General features: G+C 36.5%; 2 protein-coding genes across 2 annotated transcripts; one reads left to right on the top strand and one right to left on the bottom strand.

The window, feature by feature from the left end:
* Positions 5985-10871, top strand: LOC109235969. Its single transcript, XM_019402210.1, has 8 exons — positions 5985-6043; positions 7095-7361; positions 7466-7733; positions 8118-8274; positions 8322-8681; positions 9241-9434; positions 9730-9838; positions 10519-10871. Exons 1-8 carry the CDS (start codon positions 5985-5987, stop codon positions 10869-10871), a joined length of 1767 nt encoding a protein of 588 aa, XP_019257755.1.
* LOC109236194 (homeobox protein knotted-1-like 6) lies at positions 11586-22167 on the bottom strand. Its single transcript, XM_019402398.1, has 5 exons — positions 21597-22167; positions 21125-21244; positions 20876-20987; positions 12606-12844; positions 11586-11936 (listed from the first exon to the last, which is right to left on the bottom strand). Exons 1-5 carry the CDS (start codon positions 21936-21938, stop codon positions 11778-11780), a joined length of 972 nt encoding a protein of 323 aa, XP_019257943.1. The 5' UTR covers positions 21939-22167; the 3' UTR covers positions 11586-11777.

Below are 22389 nucleotides of genomic sequence, written 5' to 3'. Positions count from 1 at the left end.
GGCGTTGACTCGCTCGATGTGGTGGTAAGTTTCCCCGCCTATCCTTCTTCTGCCTCCTATTGCTGGGATAGTCTGGCGACTATATATGGGATTGCTACCGTCGCCGTGAATGATCACCTCTTGGTGGTTCCACTCAAACTTCACTACCTGATGTAGTGTTGATGCTACAGCCCCAGCGGCATGAATCCACGGTCGTCCCAACAACAAATTGTAAGATGCTGGCACGTCTATTACTTGAAAATCAACATCAAACCAAGTAGGCCCCATTTGCAAACACAAGCTAATTTCCCCGATAGTGGACCTTTGGGAACCGTCGAAAGCTTTGACGTTGATGGCCCCGTCCTTGATCTCATGCAACCCTTTTCCTAATGTCCTGAGAGTTACCAATGGACAAATGTTGAGGCTGGACCCTCCGTCAATCAGGATCCTGGTGATAAAATAATATTCGCACTGCACGGTGATATGCAATGCCTTATTATGACTCAACCCTTCTGGTGGCAGCTCATCTTCGTGAAAAGTGATCTTGTGACTTTCCAATACTTGGCCTACCATGTTAGCCATCTCTCCGCCGGTGATGTTACTTGGTACATATGCCTCACTCAGCACTCTTAGCAAGGCATTTTTGTGTGCATCGGAACTTTGTAGCAAAGCAAGAATAGAAATCTGTGCCGGTGTTTTGTTCCGCTGATCAATGACTGAGTATTCTTTGGCTTGTATCTTTCTCCAGAGATCGTCGGGCCCAGTTTCAGTGATGGTTGGCCGACTAGAGGCATGTTTTCTTGACTCGGCCAAATGCTCCGGGGTATAAACCCTGCCGGGTCTTGTCATACCCTGTGCCGCAACAGCTTCCCCGAACTTGACCTTCCCTTTTCTTCTTGCCTCGGCTGTGTAGTCCCATGGTATAGCCTTTGTATGGAACGGTGTTATGGCTGACATCACCACTGGAATTGGCGTGTCTATCTTTACTCCGAACGGAGCCTGCACCTTGGGCAGTAAAACTGCAATCTCGAATGGTGTAGGTGCCTTTGCTGGAGACACGAATTCAACCTCAAATGGTGCTGGCGTCTTTGCAGATGGTGGTGCTTCAAATTCAAGCGTCATGGACATATTTACCTCGGCGTCCCCAGAAGGCTGAATCTGGACCACAATCGGATTAAGGGTGACTACTGGCTTCTTTGGATCGTCGCCTTCTGTGATTAAAGCGATTGATCCTTTGGGGTCCCAGTCGTCCTCTATCTCGATCATGTGAACGCCTCCACCCTTGTGGTCTAGCAGAGGGTTATTGCGGACATTTGGAGCAGGTTCCTTTGCCACAATAATCTTGTTGTCAATTAGAGTTGGATCTTATCCTTCAGAGAGCGGCATTCATCAATGGTATGTCCTTTCATGCCGGAATGGTATGCACAGGATTTATTTGGTTTGAGCCACTGAGAAGGGTTTTCGGGGGTTATAGCAGGGATAGGGGTGACATAACCAGCAGCTTTGAGCCTTTTGTACAGCTGGTCAATTGGTTCAGCAATGGCGGTATACTGTTTGGGAGGCCTGCGGTCAAAATTTGGTCGAGGTCTAGCGAAGTTTTGACGTGGGGGAGGTGATTGATAGTGGGATGGTTGGGTGTTGTAGGCTTGGTAAACATGTGCTGGTTGGGAGTATTTGGGTGAAGTGGGCTGATATGCGGGTGGTGGGGATGACTGATAAGTGGGTGGTGGAGTATGGTAAGAGGGTGAGGGTGCTTGGTAATTTGGGGCAGGCTGGTATGTGATTGGAGGTATTGGGTATGTTTGGTATTTGATAGGGGATTTGGTCCTCTGTGCAACCATTACAGCACCTACGTCTCTTTCCTTAGACGTACCACCAGACTGTAAAGCCTTATTGGTAGCTTGCAAGGCTTCAAAATTCGTAACCATACCACTCTTGATGCCTTCCTCGATCCTTTCTCCTAGCTTGATAATGTCAGAAAATTTGTGGCCTTCGATCATCATCAGTCTCTCATAATACTGTGAGTCTTGGGCCCGAACGAAGAATTTGTTCATTTGCTCTTCTTCCAAGGCAGGCCTAACCTTAGCAGCTTCTGATCTCCATCGAGTAGCATACTCACGGAAGGTCTCCGTGGGTTTCTTCTTCAAGTTTTGAATATAGAACACATCTGGTGCATTCTCTATGTTGAACCTGAATCTGTCCATAAAATCAGACGCCATGCTTGCCCAGTTCGACCACTTCTTTGGATCTTGGCTAATGTACCAAGATAAAGCGTCTCCCTTCAGGCTCCTCATGAAAAGCTTCATGCGGATTTTCTCATCTTTTCCCACTCCGACCAGCTTGTCACAGTATGTTCTCAAATGGACCCTTGGATCCCCTGTACCATCAAACATCTCGAACTTAGGAGGTTTGTACCCCTCGGGCAGTTCGACATCGGGCTGTATGCAAAGATCTTCATAGTTTAGCCCCTCAATTCCCTTACTACCTTCAACGCCTTGAATTCTGCTAGTTAACTTTTTAAGCTCTTCGGCCAGATTTCTGATGAGCAAGTCCTTATCATCGGACTCGGGTGTGCTTGAGATGGGCTGGGTGGAGTGTGGCATAGTCTCCACATAGATGGGGGTATTATGTTGGGTGTGACAGTGGTCATTTGTGGAGTTCTGGAGTTCTGGGATGATCAGTGAGGTATTATTTGAGGTATGGCAAGTATTGCAGTGGTGGTGAGGAGCGGGATGGTTTTGTTGCTTTGGGATGTTTTGCGGAGGTACGGGATTCTGAGTCTTTGGGAAAGTAACCTCTGGAGTGGTGAGGGAAAATGACAGATTTGCCAGATTCCGGACTTGATCAGGTTCTTCCTGAAACTTCAACAGCTTTTGTTCTAGTTGGGATGCATTTTCCTTGGGAACTAGAGTACCATGAGTGACCTCTACCCGTTCAGCTGAGTTGTTCGAATCTTCCATTTTTCCTTTGTTTCTATGTCTGACAGGACTGGGAGGAGGAGTAGGTGGAGGGCCCTTGGATCTCATAAAATATGATGATGTTGCCAGAGTTCACTAACTAACCTTTGGGGAGGGGAATAAATAAACAAAAAGTAAAAACAAAAAGGTAACAAGTTAGTGCGGATCATTAGAAAAATGCTGCAATATTTAAACACGTAGTTCTGAAATATAAAGCGCGTCCTAATTTTGGGGACCTCGTTGTGCCCGAGGTAGGCCTAGCGACAAGTTAATTTGGAGAACTTAGAATGCTAAATGCCTCATTTCATTGATAAAAGGTAGACGAATCCCAAAACGACACTAAATAACAAGAAAATAAAAATCACTAATGGCCATCGGCCTTATTACATCTTATAAAGCGGAAATGGAAATTCCTATCTATTTGGTCCCAGAGGGACTTCCCCAGACTCGGCATTGTTGGCTCCATCGAACAGCTCCCCTAGCTCGTGCAGTCCTAGTAGCAAGTAAGCTCTGTCTAGATGTCCGCCTTCATTTCCCTCAGCATTCTGACAATCTTTGACCCTTTTGAGAAACGATTTTGGTCACTAGAGTGTAAATCTTTTCACCAGCTTAGCAATCTTGGGTGGATGTTGGTGACCATGCCGAATCTGGGGATTTCGTGCCTCATATTTCTGCAAGACAAAAAGGTTAGGACCTTACCCTCACCAGACTCGACTATTTAATATCAACAATTGGCATAAAAGCATTTTAGTTCTCCAAATAAATACACAAAACGTGGTAGTGTCCGTTTGGGTTTTGGGAAAACCCAGTGGAATTTGGACAAGACTATCTTAAAGAGTCATTATGCGGACAACATAACTGACTTGGCTAGGTTTGACCATGATGTATGCACAATTAAACAGAGTAAGGTTTCTATGGGGTATTAGACTGGTACCCTTGAGCGGACAACTCAAGAGGGAAAGGCGCGGAACCCGTCGACTACACCGTTGATCGACTGGTTTTACCACAAATATGCCTTTGCCGAATTTAGGGGATGATAATACTGGAAGGGCGCAACCACTCATTATAAGCGTTGCTATGGTATTTTGTTTGGCACGAGTGGAATATGATGTTGAAAACATGCTTATGCAATAATTAAAAAGTTGTCACGTATTTGCACGTTCATAAAATAATAATTACAATAATTTAAAACAGTAATAAAGGAATGCAGTAAAGGAAGGCAGTAAAAGAAATAAGAGAAAGGAACAAAAGACAAGTTAGTTTTGTAATGGAAGAAGGAATTAAATGCTTTAAGGGATTAAACAAATAAAGGCATATAAGAAATGTAAAGTCACAGTAATAGCTTGAAATGGTAAAATCCTAAAAGAATATCCCCAGCAGAGTCGCCATGCTGTCGCGCCCCCTTTTTCTCGCGAAATCGGGTTTATGACATTTGGGAAGACAACTCGTTCCCTTTTGGGAATTGGGTTTTGGATTGAAGAGTCGCCACCTAATGATTTAAGTGCATTAGGACACTAAGAAGGGTTTGATTCAAGTAACCAGAGATTGGGTAAGGGCTTGAAATTATCCCAAGAGGAAGGTGTTAGGCACCCCTCAGGATCCACTAGTGTGGTTCCCGGCCCAACTATTGTTGTGACTTAAATACAAATAACACATAGGCAAGTAAGAGTTTCAAATAAGAGGGGATTTTCATGTATGAAAATAGTTGAAGAAATGTAAATCAATTACACAAGACTCCCTTTAATTAAGGGATTCAGATTCAAACGGGTGAAAACCAATTAAGGAAAGAAATTGAATAAACACTTTGTGCACAACATGCAATTAAGGGCACATACATAAAAGGGTTATTTAAGGACAGGGTTCTGAAGTACACGGTTTGTACAAATAAGGTAAGGAAATCAATTAACAGTTAGTACATCACAAGGTCTGAGATTTGTATGAATGAACCGAGTCAAAAAGATGGGAAAGGTTTTTAACTTAAGGGAAATCACAAACAATGGAAAGGGAATCAATTAGACCTATTTAGAAGGGATTCTGAATTAATCACAAGTTTGAAAACCACTTTAAAGGGAAGTTCCTCAAATATAAGGAGCATACGAACATGTTAAGCATGAAAGAAAATTGTCATGTCATCAATAGAAAATCCAGTGTAGAAGAGTTTAGTAAAAATCCAGAATCATATGCAAACACGGATGTCCAAACTCGAAGTTGGTCTGAAAGAGTTAGGGGTTCTAAAATAAAAACCCTAGTACAAGCAAATCACGAAGCAAAGATGAGAGGGCAAGCAATTGAATCGAAAACATGTTTAGGGGTTTCAGAAAAGAACTGAAACTTCTAACATGCTTCTTTCAGCAACAGAACTCATGAGAAACATGATAGCAAAGTAACATGCAAACACAGTAGAATGGTTCGAAGCAAACAGAGTGGAAGAAACTAATTCGAAGCATAATGAGAAAAGACTATTAAGAACAGTAGGAAAGCATGCTTAAGAGGATCTTTTTAGAACAAACTTAAACAAGGTTCAGTAGAAGGAAAATAGTAAAACATTAAGAACACAGTAAAAACTATAGTAGGCGAAACATACCAGAACATGGTAGAAGAAAATACCAGAACATAGTAGAAAAGCATACGAGAACACAGTAGAAGAACATACAAGAACGTGATAGAAGAGAAACATAGGAGCACAGTAGAAAAGCATACGAGACCATAATATAGGAAAACACAGTAAGAGAAGCATATAAGAAACATGGTAAAAGAGAATACAAGAACAACACAGAGGCAAATACACACGAAAGAAAAGAAAGTCAGAAAACACTTGAACATTTTCAGAAAACCCTAGATCGGAAAAGAAAGGTTTTGAAAGTAATTTTTGAAAGAAAAGGTAGGGAAATCGTTTGAAAGCTCAGGGAAAGCGTAGATACACAACGAATCTAAAGAAATCGGAGAAAACCTCGAAGGGTTAGGGTTTCAGAAGAACCCTAGAGACGAGAAAGGCTTTGAAAGGTCACCGATCTAAGTCGGAGAGGTCAAAGTCAGGCTCGAGCAACCATGGTGCGCCGGAGCAACGCCGAAGATGACCGTGAAACTCCGAATCGACAGAGGTCTGGGTATGAACCTTCAAGGTCAGGCCTTGAATCTTCAGAGATCATGCACGTATGAGCCATAGGAGGCCGGTGTAGGACTCTCGTAGCCTTGGAGGCCATAGATTCCGGTGGATTTCAGGGCGGAGATGGTAAGAGGCGGCTAGGGTTTGAGAATATTCGAGAGAGTTTGAGAGAGTGGAGGGTTTCAGAGGCGGCGGGCTGGTGAAAATAATTAGGGTTAAGGGGGGTTGGTAAATTAAAAAAGAAAAGAATGAAGCGTGACCGTTGATCATTTTGATCAACGACCTGGATTAAACGGGGAGCCGGGCGGGTTGTATTTAATTGGGTCAGGGGCGGGTAATTTAAGAATTGGGGCGGGCAATTTGGGATTGAAATTGGGTTTAATTGGGAGGCTGATTTAGGCTAAAATTGAAATAAGTAGGGCTAGTGTTTAAATAGCCACTTTTCCCTTTTTATTTATAAAAAATAGTAAAATAATTTCTGGAAACAAAATTAAAAGCACTAAATTTACTAATAATATGTAAATATTAAATAAAAAGTACTGGAATCAATTTTGTAATTATAAACACAATTAATTCTTAAAATAGGCTAATATTGCAATTATATGCAATTTAGCTTTAAAAATACTAAATAAATTTGTAAAAAAATGTGCAAAACATACCTTAGCTATATTTTGGTATAAATATGAGAATACAATAAGTGAATCAAAAATGATAATTTGGGGAATAATTATTGGTTTTTTACTGGTGAAATAGGGCAATAAAATCGGTTTAAAAATCTTTAAAAAATTAAAGAAAAAATAGGAAAATTCTTGGACATACTTATATATGCATTCCTATGCTATTTGAAAGGTATTTTGTATATAAAATTATACAGGGAAAAATTGGGTATCAACAGGAAGGATACAAACCAACCTTTCCAAACTCTTTTGTGAGTAATTCCATCTTTTGGAATATAAGAGGGATAAGCTCCAAAAAAGCCAATCACAGGTTGAAACAACTTGTACAAATATAAATAATTTATAGTTTGTTGCCATCTTTGAACTTTTTGTTAGGAAAGACAAAGTTGAAGGTTATAGAAGATTCTTGGGGTTTGATCATTGTTTGTCCAATGATATAGGACAAATTTGGCGTTTCTGGTCTAGAAACTTCAATGCCAATATGGTTTGGGAAGATGATCAAAAAATCACTATTAACTTGAAGGATGCTTACGGAGGAAATGAAATGTACATTACAATAGTCTATGCTAAGTGCACAGCAGAAGAAAGAATGGATTTATGGGATAGTCCGGTACAATTTGAATCTCAGATTAATGGATCTTGGTGAATATGAGGGGATTTCAATGTTATTTTGGATCCTTGTGAGAAGAGGGGGGTAGACCACATAGAGTTAGCAAGAGCTTTAATTTTGCAGCTTGCATGGATAGTTGTGGTGTTACAGATGCAGGGTATGTGGGTTCTACCTTTACCTGGTGTAATAATTGGAGTCCTAGGAGGAGAATATGGAAGAGATTAGATAGAATGTTTAATGATGATTGGATGCAGAAATTTCAAAGCACCGTTGTCAGGCACATCAGCAGATCTGGTTCTGATCATAGGCTCTTGCTTATGAAGTGTCAAATAGATCAAAAGAAATTTGTAAAGTACTTTAAATTCCTGGACTTTTGGGTTGAACAACCAGATTTCTACGATCTGGTTAGGAAAGTATGGGCTCAAATTCTTGTAAATACTATGTGGATAATACAACAGAAACTCAAAATTCTGGGAAGAAGACTAAGTTACTGGTCAGAGAATGTAATTGGCAATGTATACCTGAAGAGGGAGGAATAGAAAGAGGCAATACAATCTCTGGAAGTTCTAGATTTAATATTTAACACTGTACAATCTAGAGAAGATTTAAACAAAGCACGAGCAGAGTATGTCAGATGGATGGCTATACAAGAATCTCTTCTAAAACAGAAAACCCAAGTCAGATGGTTTAAGAAAGGTGACTGTAACAGTAGGTACTTCAGCAATGTCATTAAAGACAAAAGGAGAAGGCTATATCTTCATAAAATAAAGAACCATATAGGTAATTAGATCCAAGGGGAAGAGAGAATTGCCAAAGCTGCAGTGAGGCATTTTCAGAAGATATTCAACCTTCCTCCTGTCAATGTAGACGAGAATGTTTTGATTTGCATCAGGCAATTTATCACTGAGGAAGACAATCTACAACTATCACAAGTTCCTGAGGAAAGTGAAATCAAGATAATATTTTTGATACGAGTGCTACAAGTTCCGCAGGACCAGCTGGATTTAATAGGACCTTTTACCAGAAGTGTTGGGGAATTATCAAAGAAGATGTGGTTAAATTTGTTCAGAGCTTCTTCAAAGGGAAAATGCTGACTAAGTTCTACACTCATACATGCCTGGTATTGATTCCCAAAGTACAGTCTCCTTCCAACTTTGCAGAACTGAGGCCAATTAGTCTCAGCAACTTCTCTGCTAAGATAATTTTGAAAGTATTGGCTAGGAGACCTCATCCATTGTTGCCGAGATTGATTTCAAAAAATCTGAGTGGATTTGTGAATGGCAGACTTATTACAGCTAATATGTTGTTAGCTCAAGAGATAGTGCATGGTATTTCTCAGCCAAACACATGTGGTAATCCAGTGATCAAACTGGATATGGCCAAAGCATGTGATAGGCTTTCTTGTGACTTTCTAATCTCAGTGTCCAGGAACTTTGGCTTTTCTGAATAGTGGCTGACTGATATAAGGAGGCTGGTTTCAGACGTGTGGTACTCAATCATAGTTAATGGTGCAAGAAAGGGCTTCTTCACTTCTTCTCAAGGATTGAAGCAAGGAGATCCCCTTTCACCTCCCTGTTTATATTGGGAGCAGAAGTCCTGTCGCGATTGCTGAATATAATGTATGATAACCCTAAATTTGTTTCTTTCTCTATGAACATCAGAGGTCCCAAAATAAATCACCTCGCCTATGTAGATGACATAGTCATCTTCAGTGGAGGAAAACGTAAATCCTTGAACTTGTCATGAGGCAGATGAAGACTTTATGAGAAAATCTCAGGCCAGAAGGTCAATGAAGATAAGAGTTTCTTCTGTACTTCACCAAAGTCCTCAACTTCAAGGATAAATAGAATGATTGACGCTTCAAGAATAAGCAGTTTCCATTCACCTACCTGGGGTGCCCTCTATATGTAGGAAGGAAGAAACTGCCACTATTTGATGATTTGGTGAATAAAATCATAAAGAAAATACATGGATGGCAGGGGAAGTTTCTGTCTTATGGTGGCAAAATCACTCTGATCGAACATGTTCTTCAAGATGTCCCTACATATACCCTTGCGGCAATGCACCCTCCTAAAGAGACTTTCAAGTTGATAGAGAAGCACTTGGTACGATTTTTCTGGGGAGTTGGAGAAGAAAAAGATAAATATCATTAGAGCTCTTGGGATAACTTATGTTGGTCAAAGGAAGAAGGGGGCATTGGACTGAAAAGACTCATTTGCATACAAGAGATGGTGGAGCTTTACGACACAACACTCATTATGGTCCTCATTCATTAAGTCTAAATATTGTAGCAGAAGTCACCCAATAACTAAGGCTAAAGTGGCTAAACAATTGCACGCATGAGGAAAACTGATGCAAGTCAGAGACAAGGTGGAAAGACATATCATATGGAATGTGCAGAGAGGTGGAACTAATTTTTGGTGGGAAAATTGGACAACTAAGGGAGCTCTCCTAATTCCTAATCGGTCTAGAGCTGCTAAGGATATTGTTCAAGACTATATCATAGAAGGTACATGGAACTACGAAAAACTAGTAGATATACTCCTCATGGATATTGCTCAGCTGGTTGCCAACATACCTATTGGGATGAATTATCAGGAGCATTATGCTATATGGGAACCATGAGTGGATGGACAATCTCCACTAGTTCTGCTATCTATCAACTAACTCAACACAGGCAAAGAGACAGCATCAGAAGCAAGGTTTGGCATTCTAAACTACCCTTTAAAATATCATTCTTGGTGTGGAGACTAGTCTAAAAGAAGTTACCATTCGATGACACAATTGGAAGGTTTGGAATAAATACCGTGTCTATGTGTTTCTGTTGCAATGGCAAAAAGAGAGGAACTATCCATCATGTTTTTATGGATAGTGAAGCTGTAGTATATTTATGGAAATTCTTTAGATGTGCTTTGGGTATCCCGTACAGAGATGAATCTGTAAATGACAACTAAGAAAATGGTGGAGAACTAAGTCTAAAATGCGGTACATAAAATAGTCATGCAAATAATTCCTGTTGTAATTTTTTGGGATTTATAGAGGCAAGGTGTTCGTGTAAATATGGTGGACAGAAAAAGATGTGGCACAAAAGAATGGAGCATCAAATATGGTGGACAGTTAAACTAGCTACAAGTTTGGCTTTTCCAAATTACTCATTGGGAAATACTTGAGGTGAGCTCTGTGATATAGTTGAGAGGTTTAGACCAATTCCCATATGGAAAGTAGTTAAGTGGATTAGGCCTCCCAATGGCATAGTTAAAATCAACATTGATGAAAGTTTTGCCAGAGGAAAGGCTGGGATTAGAGGCATTATTAGAACTGAGCAGAGAACGATGATCATGGCTTTCTCCATGCCAATTTCGTGGGCTACCAACAACCAAGCAGAGGCACTAGCTGCGAAATTTGGAATTCAATGGTGTTTGCAGAATGGTTTTCAAGAATACATACTTGAACTCGATCGACTCCTTGATCATTGCGGATATGCTGAAGATGAGAAGATGGAGGACATACATATCCTATCCCAAGTTAATTGTAGTATTTAACATTGCCTAAGGTTATTACCATCTTGACAGATGTCAGCCTAGTATTAGACTTAGGTATGATATACCTCAGCTTATTTTTGTGCGAAGGTCTTTGGCCTCACCGTTGAGAGTTCATTCATTCCATCAAAATATATACACACACACACCATGAGTCTACTCTATTTGGGGGTGGTTATTGAGAAGATGAGTTTGTTAAATAAATAAGTAAAAGACAAACAGTGCACAAAGAATTACGCAATATTTATGCATTTACGCAGGATCGGAGTTTGTTAAATAGAAGGCAGAAAATTAAAAGCGATTAGTTGCAAGGCTGAACGGTCCTATCCCACCGATGTGAGGTTCATATGTATATATACACACTAATACATATATTTAGGACTTAGAAGTTGGGAGCTTTTGTATGCTAGTAGGAATAAAGTGAACACTCATAGTTTATTTCAGACAAATTGGCCTATTTCACTAGAAATTACATGTCCCTAGCTAGCAAGAGTACTCTTGTAAAGAGAGTTTTGGTGAATTCCAATATCTCTAAAAAGAAGGAATTTTAATTTAAGTAATGTATTGACAGAACTCATATCCACATAGCCAATCCAAAGATGATCCAAGCTTTAAAATGCAAAGCATCTCTTACGACCATTTTAGCCTCCGTTCTCATTCTCATTCTAATACGAGCAAGACTCATGTAATCCAAAAAAAAAAAAAAAAGAGTAGACATTTTCTGATATTGGGTAAGCATTTGCGCAGTTAGCTTGAATATTTACATGAAGCTGAATTCAACATTAATCTCTACCATTATTTCTATAGAGACATGGATTAATCAGTATTAGCAAAGTATCTTTTTTTTTTCCTAGTAATTATCCAAATATATATATATATATAGAGCGAAATCGGGGATACAATTTCGACTCAATCATCTGAGAAGAATTGGCCACTAAGATTATCCATAACAGCTAACTGCATATTCTCTGACGGTTTCCAATGTCTCTTCCTTTGGTTTATAAACCAATTGTTGATCTGCTTCGGATCTAGTCCCGTTGATTCTGCTAGTGAATTTTTATCTGCTTCCTATATATAACATCAGCCACATAATTATATATATATATATATTGGAGAAAAATAAATTGGCCCCACCCTTCCTCTTGAGGGCTTAATTAGCAAGAATAATATAAGGGTTTTATAAGAAACAAACAAAACGAAACTTCAAAAAAGTGAGTGAAATTAGACCAATGATTTTTAAATTTGTCAACGAGAGACTAGCCAAACTACTGTCTGTACTCGTCTATTTTCTAAACTCCTTAGACTTATTACGTTGACATGTTCAAGAAAAAGTCTATGCCACGAAGCAATAGTGAAAATATGCACTAATAACATGATATAGTTTTTTCAGTTGAAAAGATTAGTTTTGCATGCTTATCAAGGGCATGTTATCAATTACCAACAGAACTAGGATTTAAGTTCGACAAATTAAAGAGTTTTTTCATTATAAACTAATTGTGTAGTTATTTTTCAAATTATCAGTGTATAAACGTTAAACTCATAGAACTACGAGAAAAACAATTTGATGCTATGTTGCTCGAACTCTCTAAATTGTTGGCGCACCAACGTCGAAACCTCCAAAAATACGCTATATTTAGAGGATACAACACGCATCCAGCTACATTTTTAAAGATACCGAACAACAAGAACAAAAAGGGTATTAATGTAGTAAAAGAGGATAAAATAAGAAGTACAAACCGTAGGGTAAGGCCATCTATAGTGGTCATTCCACCATGCAAGTAAGATTTGCCTTGCCTCTTTTGGTAGCTTTCCTTTCTTCTTTTTCTTTGAGAACTCCAATTTTAGACTACTTAGGTGACTCCCAAACTTACGTAGGAGTCTGTCCTTTAGTTCATTATCCTCACTTCTATGTGATGCATCTTGTCCTTCTACCTCCCCACAACTCAACTCTTCATCTGATGATACACCACCATCATCTGCAAATTAAATATCAAATGCACAATTAACTCCATTCTAGATCAACATGGACTTTGTTAGCAGAATAGAGAATGCGTTCCAAAAAGTTCTCAAACTTGTTTTTGTAACATCTTGCACTAAATGAAGCACTACTCCACTCTTTTATGTCCTATGAGATGAAGAGTATTTAAATTATGATACTCTTTTATGTCCTACATTCCTCTACGTGGATTTTATTAGTTCGTGTATTTAGGAGATTATGTAAGGAGTTTGTATAGTTTAGAATTAAATTATGATATGTCTACTAAACGAGGGACGTGTTAGGATACTACGTATTAATAACACCTATGACCTACATACTATAGCTATTTTATACAAGTGAACTTGAGAGAAGCAAATAAAGAAACTTTCCTCCACTTAATCGATCAAATTCTCATGATCGATTAAGTATACTCCTCTTTCCCAAATTGTCCAACAAAAAAGGCACAAATAAACAGATAATAATCCTTGACATATTTTTCATTACTCAATGTCATATTGAAGGTTACAATTAATCCTTCTAGACGAGCTATATGACATTTATATTTATTCTCATTCATTTTCCTTAATTCAGAAATAATTGGAAGTGAAGGTGGGAAAAAGGAATGATATTCACAATCATACTTGAACACATATTCTAGTTCAAGTCTGGCTGCTTCACAAAAAATTTCATTTGAAAAGATTATGATCTTAGTTTGCAATTTAATTATCATCTTAGTTTGCTTATATTATGAAAGATAAAGTACTTGCGAGTATATCACGATCGACTCCAATCCTATTACATATTATTTAAGATTTGTTTTTACCCAGTATAAAAGTACATTCAATCTCCAATATATATCAGAATTGAAATTTATTGTTTCTATAAGAATGAGGCTAGGAGAAATCGCACCTTACTCTTTACAAGAACTTAAGCTTTCAATATCGTATTAGAGTTGCATGAAACCTAAGTTTAACTCTACGCATCACAATCATAAAAAAGAAAACAATCATATGTTTGACTTATGAAAATGAATTTAGTCCTCACGTGTTACATAAAGAATTTTTACATGCTTTCAGTAATTTAATACACGTGAAAATACATGTTAAAAATATAGTTAAATTAATAAAGTTTGCTATCTTTTACAAATTAAGCTTCTACATGAAGTGATATGATTACGTATTTAATATAACTGATTAGAGAAAAAAGGACTTTGATTAGATATTTTACGAACGATGAAAAAAAAAAAGTGTAGAACACTAAAATTAGATTTTATCTTCTATGCAATAGAAGTGCAAAAAACATTCACGCAATCAAATCAATTATTAAGTAATTAAAATGACATCTCTTGATAGCATGAATTGATAATCTCATAAAATAACGGTACTAATTAACTTGCTATCACATGTAAGAGAATACACTAATAATGTAAAAGAAACAATTACATTATCAGTATATAACTTGACTCCTTAAAATAAATAACCACTTAATTTAGGAACTAGAGGTGGTAAGATGGTTTTGTTTCAGGCTTTGACATGTTGAGTCGTTTCAAAGTCAGTACTGAAAGAAAGGGGTCTAATGGGAGTGACACCAACAGCAACAAATAAATGTACGTAAATCATTTTTATGTGTAAATATGGATGGTACCCGTGAACTCTTCCACATCCCACATAGAATTTACTACTCTAGATTCTACTTTAAATTGTACAATACAGATTTGTTAATCAAAATAGCAGTTAATAGGGTGATATTTAGATATTTATTTATTTTTTGGAAGCCAAAGTGTGAAAAAGTTCTTTTTTTTGTTAAACATATGTATTTCTTATTTTGGGGTACAAAGAACTAACAAAGAGTAATTACAAATAATGCAGTTGATATTTTAAATTTTAAAGTTAAAATAAAAAGTGCAGACGGAAATTACTAAACAACCCAATGAAACTTTAGGCAAAGGGTCAACTTGAGATCGTGCTTAGACCATGCATTTACATTACTCCTACTTTTCTATCTTTACAAATAAGTTAAATATATATACATCACATCAAAAATATTATGAAAACTATTATGATCTTAAACACGTTTTATTCTTAAAAGAGCACATCAATAGAAATTTTAAAAAAAATACTCCATCTGTTTCAATTTATATGAGGTAGTTTGACTCCGCATGGAATTTAAGCAAAAGATAAAGAAGATTTTTAAAATTTGTGGTCTTAAAAACTTAAGGGATAAAAGCTTTGTGGGGCCATAATATTTGTATAATTATAAAAGCTTCTCATTAAAGGTAAAATGGGTAAAATGAAGAGTTTAAAGTTGAATTATTTTCAAATTTAGAAATGTATCATTTATTTTGGAACAAACTAAAAAAAAAGTATCTCATCTAATTTGAAACGAAGGGAATATTAGAATTAAATATATTTTATTACATAAAAAGTGTCAATGTTTTTACGGGTAAGCAAATAGCGAAATGACACCAGGTAACGACTTTTAAGCATGTTATTTAAAATATATCCACAGTTTACAATGTATTTAAACCTTGTCATAAAGTTCAAAAATTGTGTCCACAAGCTCAAATTTTATGTCTTGAATTTCAAATTAGTAGTTCAAAATTCATGACACACTTGTCGTGATTTTCAAATTTGCAGCTCAAAAATTCAGAACACTAAGTCTTGAATTTCCAAATTCAGGATACTTAGTCCTGAAATTTGGATGAATTGGCTAATCTTTAAATAAATTATAAATTGGAAATATATTTTAAATAACGGGCTTAAAAGTGACGGTGCACTTAGACCAATATATTAAAAATTTAATAGAATTAGTAATAGAAAGAGCATAAACCGATAAAAAAGAAAAGAAAGAAGTGTTAGTTGTGAGACCCACAAATATAATAGAAAGATATGGGAGTATATCAGCAAAGAGACATTGGGGAGCACAAAAGCCCATGACTCGACACTGACCCACCAAGATTTGACATCCACTATGCTGCAGTTGCAAATGGCAGCAGCAGCTGCAGCCTGCTGCTTTCAGTCTCAGTGGGTTTTTCAATATAAGAAAACAATTACTACTACTAAGTGGATATAGTATAGTGATTAATGAAATGAATATTCGCTAGAGATTAAAAGTTCAAATCTAAATAGAGATACAAAGTTATTTGGTAAAGGTAGAAGGTACGTTACCCCTAGTGAAAAAAAAGGTGTTGTAGAGAGAGAGAAAGAGAGTAAATAGTGACATAAAATTGTGTTCGTGTGCAAGTGTTTGATAGTAGTACTTACTTGGATAAAGAAAGAAGAAAAGAAAAGAGTTAGGATTGGCAGCGGAAAGCACGGGAGTCCATGTGATAAGTATTTAGACCACCCGCTCTACACGGGCTTTCTCTCCATTAAAGTTTTTCTTCATTGGTCCTACCCCTTTTTATATCACTTCCCAACCCCCACCTTACTCTTCTATTTCTGTTTTTCGTTAATATTTCAACTTTGCTATGGGCGACATTTATTCATTTTTCCCCTTACAAGGTAGGCGTCAATGATGTGCAGCAACCACCAAGGATGTGGTGAAGCGGATAAGGCTGCTCTACCCTTAACCAAATGTCTCGAGTTCGAGTCTCGAGTATGAAAAAATTCTTGGTAGGAAGCGCTTCCCCCCGAATGGGACATTACACGGTGCGAATCCGGATATAGTCGGACCTGGTAGCGGACATTCGGTGGAAAAAAAAACAAAAAAAAATGACGTGGAGCCACATCGACTACGACACTTAATACTTACTTTCATCCACAACACAAATACCGAATAGATTTATCAACTAAAATTTAAGCAAATGAAATGAATTTAACGACTCATATATATATTATGTCTATTTTAAAATTTGAATTTAGTGCATAAGCGTGACATTCATCTTACAATCACGATATGATTTTTTCTTTTTCTTGAAAGGATTCAGAAACCAATTCCAAAACCATAAGAAAGTTAGAAATATGCTTTGAAAATATAGACATATACATAAAGGAAAAATGTATTCCATTTATTGTTTTTGTTGAAAATATAAAAGCAGACTAGTTAATAAATCAACAAACTTTGTATGTCACAACGGTTATAGTAATGCTATGATGTTGGATCGATCATGATGAAATGGATTTCACCCAATGTAATGCAAACTTAGAGTTGATGCATAATTCATTTCTCATCATGAATATTACTTATGGGATCATAGAAAAAATGAATGCTGAACTTCTAATTGGACTTATAAGTACACGTAGGAAAAGTTTACAAGTTCCCTTTGAAGAACCGAATACACAACAGTGTAAGGGAGATGGTTTAGGTGAGAACAAAAGGGAGAACATGACAAAGATGAAGAGGAATTCTACGGAGTGATTATATACGTTCCATCTCGTGTAGCTTAAAGAATAAACTCATTAGAGAGGAAACTTTGCCCTAAAACAGAACTAAATTGCTACGGATGGGGTTACATTTTGAAGAGTCCGCGCAACATAACATTCTAGTAATATTCCATATAATTCTAAGAACCAAGAACGATTTCAAGACAAATAGAACGTCACTATAACAACTATTACGCCACAATCACAAGCAAATTAAATTTGGATATATGAATCCTTAGTGGACGTTTGGACATAAGAATTGTAAAATTCCGAAAAAAATTAAAAAAAAAAATTAAGTGAAAATGGTATTTCAAAACTAGAGTTGTATTTGAAATACAATTTGGAGCTGTTTATGAAATTTTGTGAGTGATTTGAAGTGAAAATTTTGAAAAATAACTTCTTGGACTTTTTCAAATTTCTGAAAAATTATGAAATTCAACTTCAGGTACAAATTAAAATTTTCATGGACAAGCACCGATTCCGAAAAAAGTAAAATTTTTTTATGACCAAACGGGCCCTTATTGTCTATGTGAGATTCATAATAAGTTGACTAGTTTATCCGCCATATCAATGACACTAGAAACTTATACGACCTTTATTATATATATATGTCAAATAAGAGGAGTATATCCTTAATGTATTAAGCTTACATCTCAAGCATCAAGACCATAATACAGGTAGCTAAACATTAAATTCTCAAAAATCATACAGCATGCATCAACTTGAACAAGAAGTAAAGCCACAAAGATGGCAAAACAGACCACAAAGAAAAGCAGCAGCCATATGGAAAACAGCATCCAGCAGTTATCAGTTAAACATGTTTAGTGCAATCTAAGCACGTGAACGAACATATATATGCAGTCATACAGCACTTCCACTTAAAGTAATCTTGATTGGAAATTAAACAAACAGCTGAACTGGCAAGTTAAAAACAAAGGCACACGAGTCCAGATTAATAAATTATACTACGTATACTTGTATAGATAACCAAGCATCACGGAAAAGTTAGGTTGTACTTGAACAAAAAACAATTATAGTTGTCAAACACAGAATTTATTTATTTATTTCACACATTGATTGACAACTTCTTTTTTCCACCTTAAAATTGCCATTTTTTGCCATTCTTTAGTGTAAGGCTGCTGCCCTCTACAGATCAAATGCCATTTGCCTCAACTCAAACCTTTTGTGGAAGTAGACAATGACAGCTTCTAATGGGTGGAGAAGCATAAGATAACACAACTTTATCCTATTTAATTAGTTTAATACATTACTCTAAGTCTTAAGTCCAGAACAAAGTTAAAGACTTGTAAAACAACATTAAAAAACAAGTTCCAATTGTACTTCGCATGTATAGTTAAGGCTGCCAGGCTAGGACAGAAGGTCATGAGAGTTAGATCAAAGAGAAAGAATTGAACAAAAGATCAATGTGATCACGTGACACGTTAGTTAAGATTCTTGATTTAATCTCTTACGATAAGAACAAAGGGTGATAAATCATTAGGCTGAATTCATAAAAGAGTTTTCTTGCTAAAGAAGATCACTTTAAACTGCACACCAATGAAAAATCAAACACTTCCCAATGATTCTGCCAAAAACACATGCTATAATATCGGAACTTGAAACTGACAAAGAAAATAAGAAAAAAACACTTAAGGCTTTGAAGGCCGGAACATCAATTTATTTCAAAAATAAAAAGTAATACGTAGAATTTAAAATCGGATCTTTCATAGAATATTAGGAAAACAAGAGAGGAGCTACACCAACTCGTGGAGAAAAGAAAAGGGTTAGAGCAAATATTGGACATCCTTTTGCAAAAGACCAATTAATTGCAGTTCCACATGCAATGCACATTAGGAGAATACATGCAACATTGTAGACTGTACTCAACATGGTCTTTGTTGCATAAGAGAAAGTAAAGGCCAACCAACATCATTGTACTTCAACTCCAAGTTAATTAAAAAATATGTTGCTCAGACTTTTCAAAATATTATTAGGTACGTGTGGGATCCTCCAAAATTAATATACTTTTAGAGTGTGCGACACGAGTGTAGTAGCTTTTTTGAAAAGTCCGAACAGCATACATTAAAACTGTAATCATGAAGATGAATGTAAATAGTGCTACAAAACCTAACTTGATCAAGATGGAATATCTTGCAATGAGAAAAAATCCGAGAGAAAACTGAAAACTGAAAATTGAGTTATTGCCAAATTCTATGCCCTATCATATGCGTGAGCCAGCTCCCGCAACAAAACTAGTCCAGTACAAGAATTATAAATCCTATTTTCATTCTACTTGACAGGAAGTTAGCTGATTATATTTTCTATCTATATTTAAGATTTTACCCTGTGTCTTCTCGTTTAATGTAATACTCTAATCAACTTAACTTTAGCAACTAAAAATCAAAGTGAGATTACATACCATTGAATCAATGGTTAAGTAAGGAATGTCAACATAATAGACACATGATTGTCATGACTTGCATGATTGTTTTCATGGATCAGCACATTGATCAAACAGATGGTAATTGCAATATGTTCCATAAGTTGCAAAATCTTTCTTGATTTAACAGGAAACTAAATAATTGTAAGATATATTTGCTACAGACAAAAACCCTTAGAACTCGAGTGATTTTATGGAGTGCCTCACACAACTAACATTAATTTTGTGAGGCCTCTTTTTATCTCACACATTTATGGACTCATATCTTACACATTTGGGTCCACAAAATTCTGAAACCACACAGTTGTGAGACAAAAAAAGGTCTCACACAACTAGCGTCAGTTGTGTAAGACACAAAATAAAATTTTTCGTTAGAACTCCAATCATACTAGTACCATAGTAACATAAGTGCCCAAAATATAGTAGTTACGGTCAGCTACAAATGTCCTCCCTATAATCAGCAGTGAATCTAGGAAAGCAAGGCTAGGGTAGATATAGAGGACATATGTCACTGTGCTTGAAATAATGTTATAGCCTACTATAGCATGTCACCTCAGTCTGTGATACGTCTAAATCAGAATCTCTGAGCTAAAGTGGTTTAAATGCAAAAAAAGAAGAAAATTTCTCTGACACCAAACAAAAGGCAAGAGAGACAAGTGAAGCACCACAAAACAATATGAGTAAAACTAGGATGAAAGGTCCCAGTTGCACTAAAACAGATCTAACCCTGAGGAAAAATATGGCTAGCCCTTTCCTAAGTTTGCTATAGTATTTTGTATTCAGGGAATTACATGTACAACAAAATAAGCAAAATTTCCAAAATCATATACTCAGTCAGGGCCTGAACACATAAGGCAAGAAGCTCTCACTCATATATATCATTGTTTTTATTTCTGACACCTTTTTGGTCATTTTTTGGAGCTCTATGCTATATTATTATCGCGTCCACCCAAGTGCTTTTTAATTGTTCTTTTCCTTAATTTGCATTAACACAAGAAATAAGTACAACTATAGCTCAAGGAAAATATGTTATTTTGAGGCTTATAGTCCAGTGGTCTGGTAGATGAGTTTGCAAAAAATCACAACATATAAAACAAGGAAAAGAGACGAAAAGAAATAGTTGCGGGCAAATTAATTGGTACGGACACCATCATCATCATCATCGTCGAAATAAATAAATAAATAAAACTTGCAAGAGAAAGAAAGCACGTAGTATTGGACTAACCTTTGCAAAGATTTCTGAGTTGCAGTTCAATCTTGCTGAGGAACGTAGTTGCTTCATCGAAAGGCCTAGACAGATCCGACTTATACTTCACCAATATATCACAGTACGTTTCCTGTTTCACATATAATAAGCAAATATGATCAAAATTACTGTTCCCAGCAAGAACTTAACAAGTAGTAGCAAGAAAAGTCAATAACAGGGAGTAACAATTATAAATTCTACAAACAGAAAGAATTAACAAGAACTAACCATAAACTCGTCGAGTTCAGGATCAGCTCCTACGCATATGGAAGTAGCGTTTGCTTTACGAAAGTCATTTTGTTGCCTTATCTCTTCTAGTACAGTTGCTATCTCCGGTGGTGCTCCTACCTGCGAAAAAAAAAAAGGAACCATTGAAACCTAATCAGAACCTAAAGCCTACATAATTATCACACGTACTGGAAAAAAAGGAAAATTAAAAGAAGAAGATAAGATCGATATCCAAATTCGCAGAAGCTAAAGATTTCGAAAGCCACAACCCTCTTCGTAAAGAAAAGCAAATCATAAAGTATCGGGAACTTTTGAAAAAACATATCTCTAAGAAGTGATGATGAAAAGATATTTAGGTTAAACAGTCAGTGGAGGATGTACAGTTCAAAGAAAATTTAGTTTTTTAATTCAGAACACTCAGAAATTTAAACCATACAGATTAAAAGCTTGTATATATGAGTAGTGTTTTAACCTTTTGGCAATCAATATAAGCGCGGAGCAACTTAGGATAAAAAGGATGGGAGACGATTTTAGCCTTGATAATATTTGAAGCATCTTCATCATCTTCAGTATCATCGCGTCTGCTACAGCTGCCTCTAATTTGATGATGAATATTATTATTATTTTCAGAATTAGCAGCTTCCGATGATAATTGAACATCATCGGATCCAAACATCATAGGAGGAGTAGTCAAAGTGTTGTAGTTGTGGTAATTCATGTTGTACTCAGTTTGCATCATTAGATTCTCCGGCGACATCAACGCCTTGTCCGCGTATTCACTTGTTGGATGGAAACCATACATTTCTTCATCCATATCACTCTTGAAAACCAAACTTATGTGAATTAGCAAAGAAATTATCAAAATACTAATTTACTATTTTTATAAAAGATGTTATTGGGTTGGAAGAAGAGAGCTGGTGGTTTTATTTGCTATTTGAAGTGGGGTATTTTCTTTTTATTTTTTAAAGGGAGAAAATAAACTAAAGGAGAAGAGGAATAGTAGGGAAGTCCGAAGAAGAGGTTCCAAGACTAGTGTGGGCAAGAGCAAGATATATCCCATACTTGTTAGAGATAGCGAATCTAACATTTGGGTTAGTCCGATCTTACGCCTATAAAAGTGTGCAATATTGAAAAGAAAATAAATAAAAAGAATATAAGGTAGAACATATAAAGTATAAAATATATGGCCAAATTCACAATGAAAATTAGATATCTTGATCTACCTACGTCAAATCTTTTCACATAAATTAAGACATAAGGAGTGT

Source organism: Nicotiana attenuata, chromosome 12, assembly GCF_001879085.1.
Source record: "Nicotiana attenuata strain UT chromosome 12, NIATTr2, whole genome shotgun sequence".
NCBI classification, from domain to species: domain Eukaryota; kingdom Viridiplantae; phylum Streptophyta; class Magnoliopsida; order Solanales; family Solanaceae; genus Nicotiana; species Nicotiana attenuata.
Note: the sequence above shows the minus strand (reverse complement) of the source record. Positions and strands in the feature narration are given on the sequence as shown.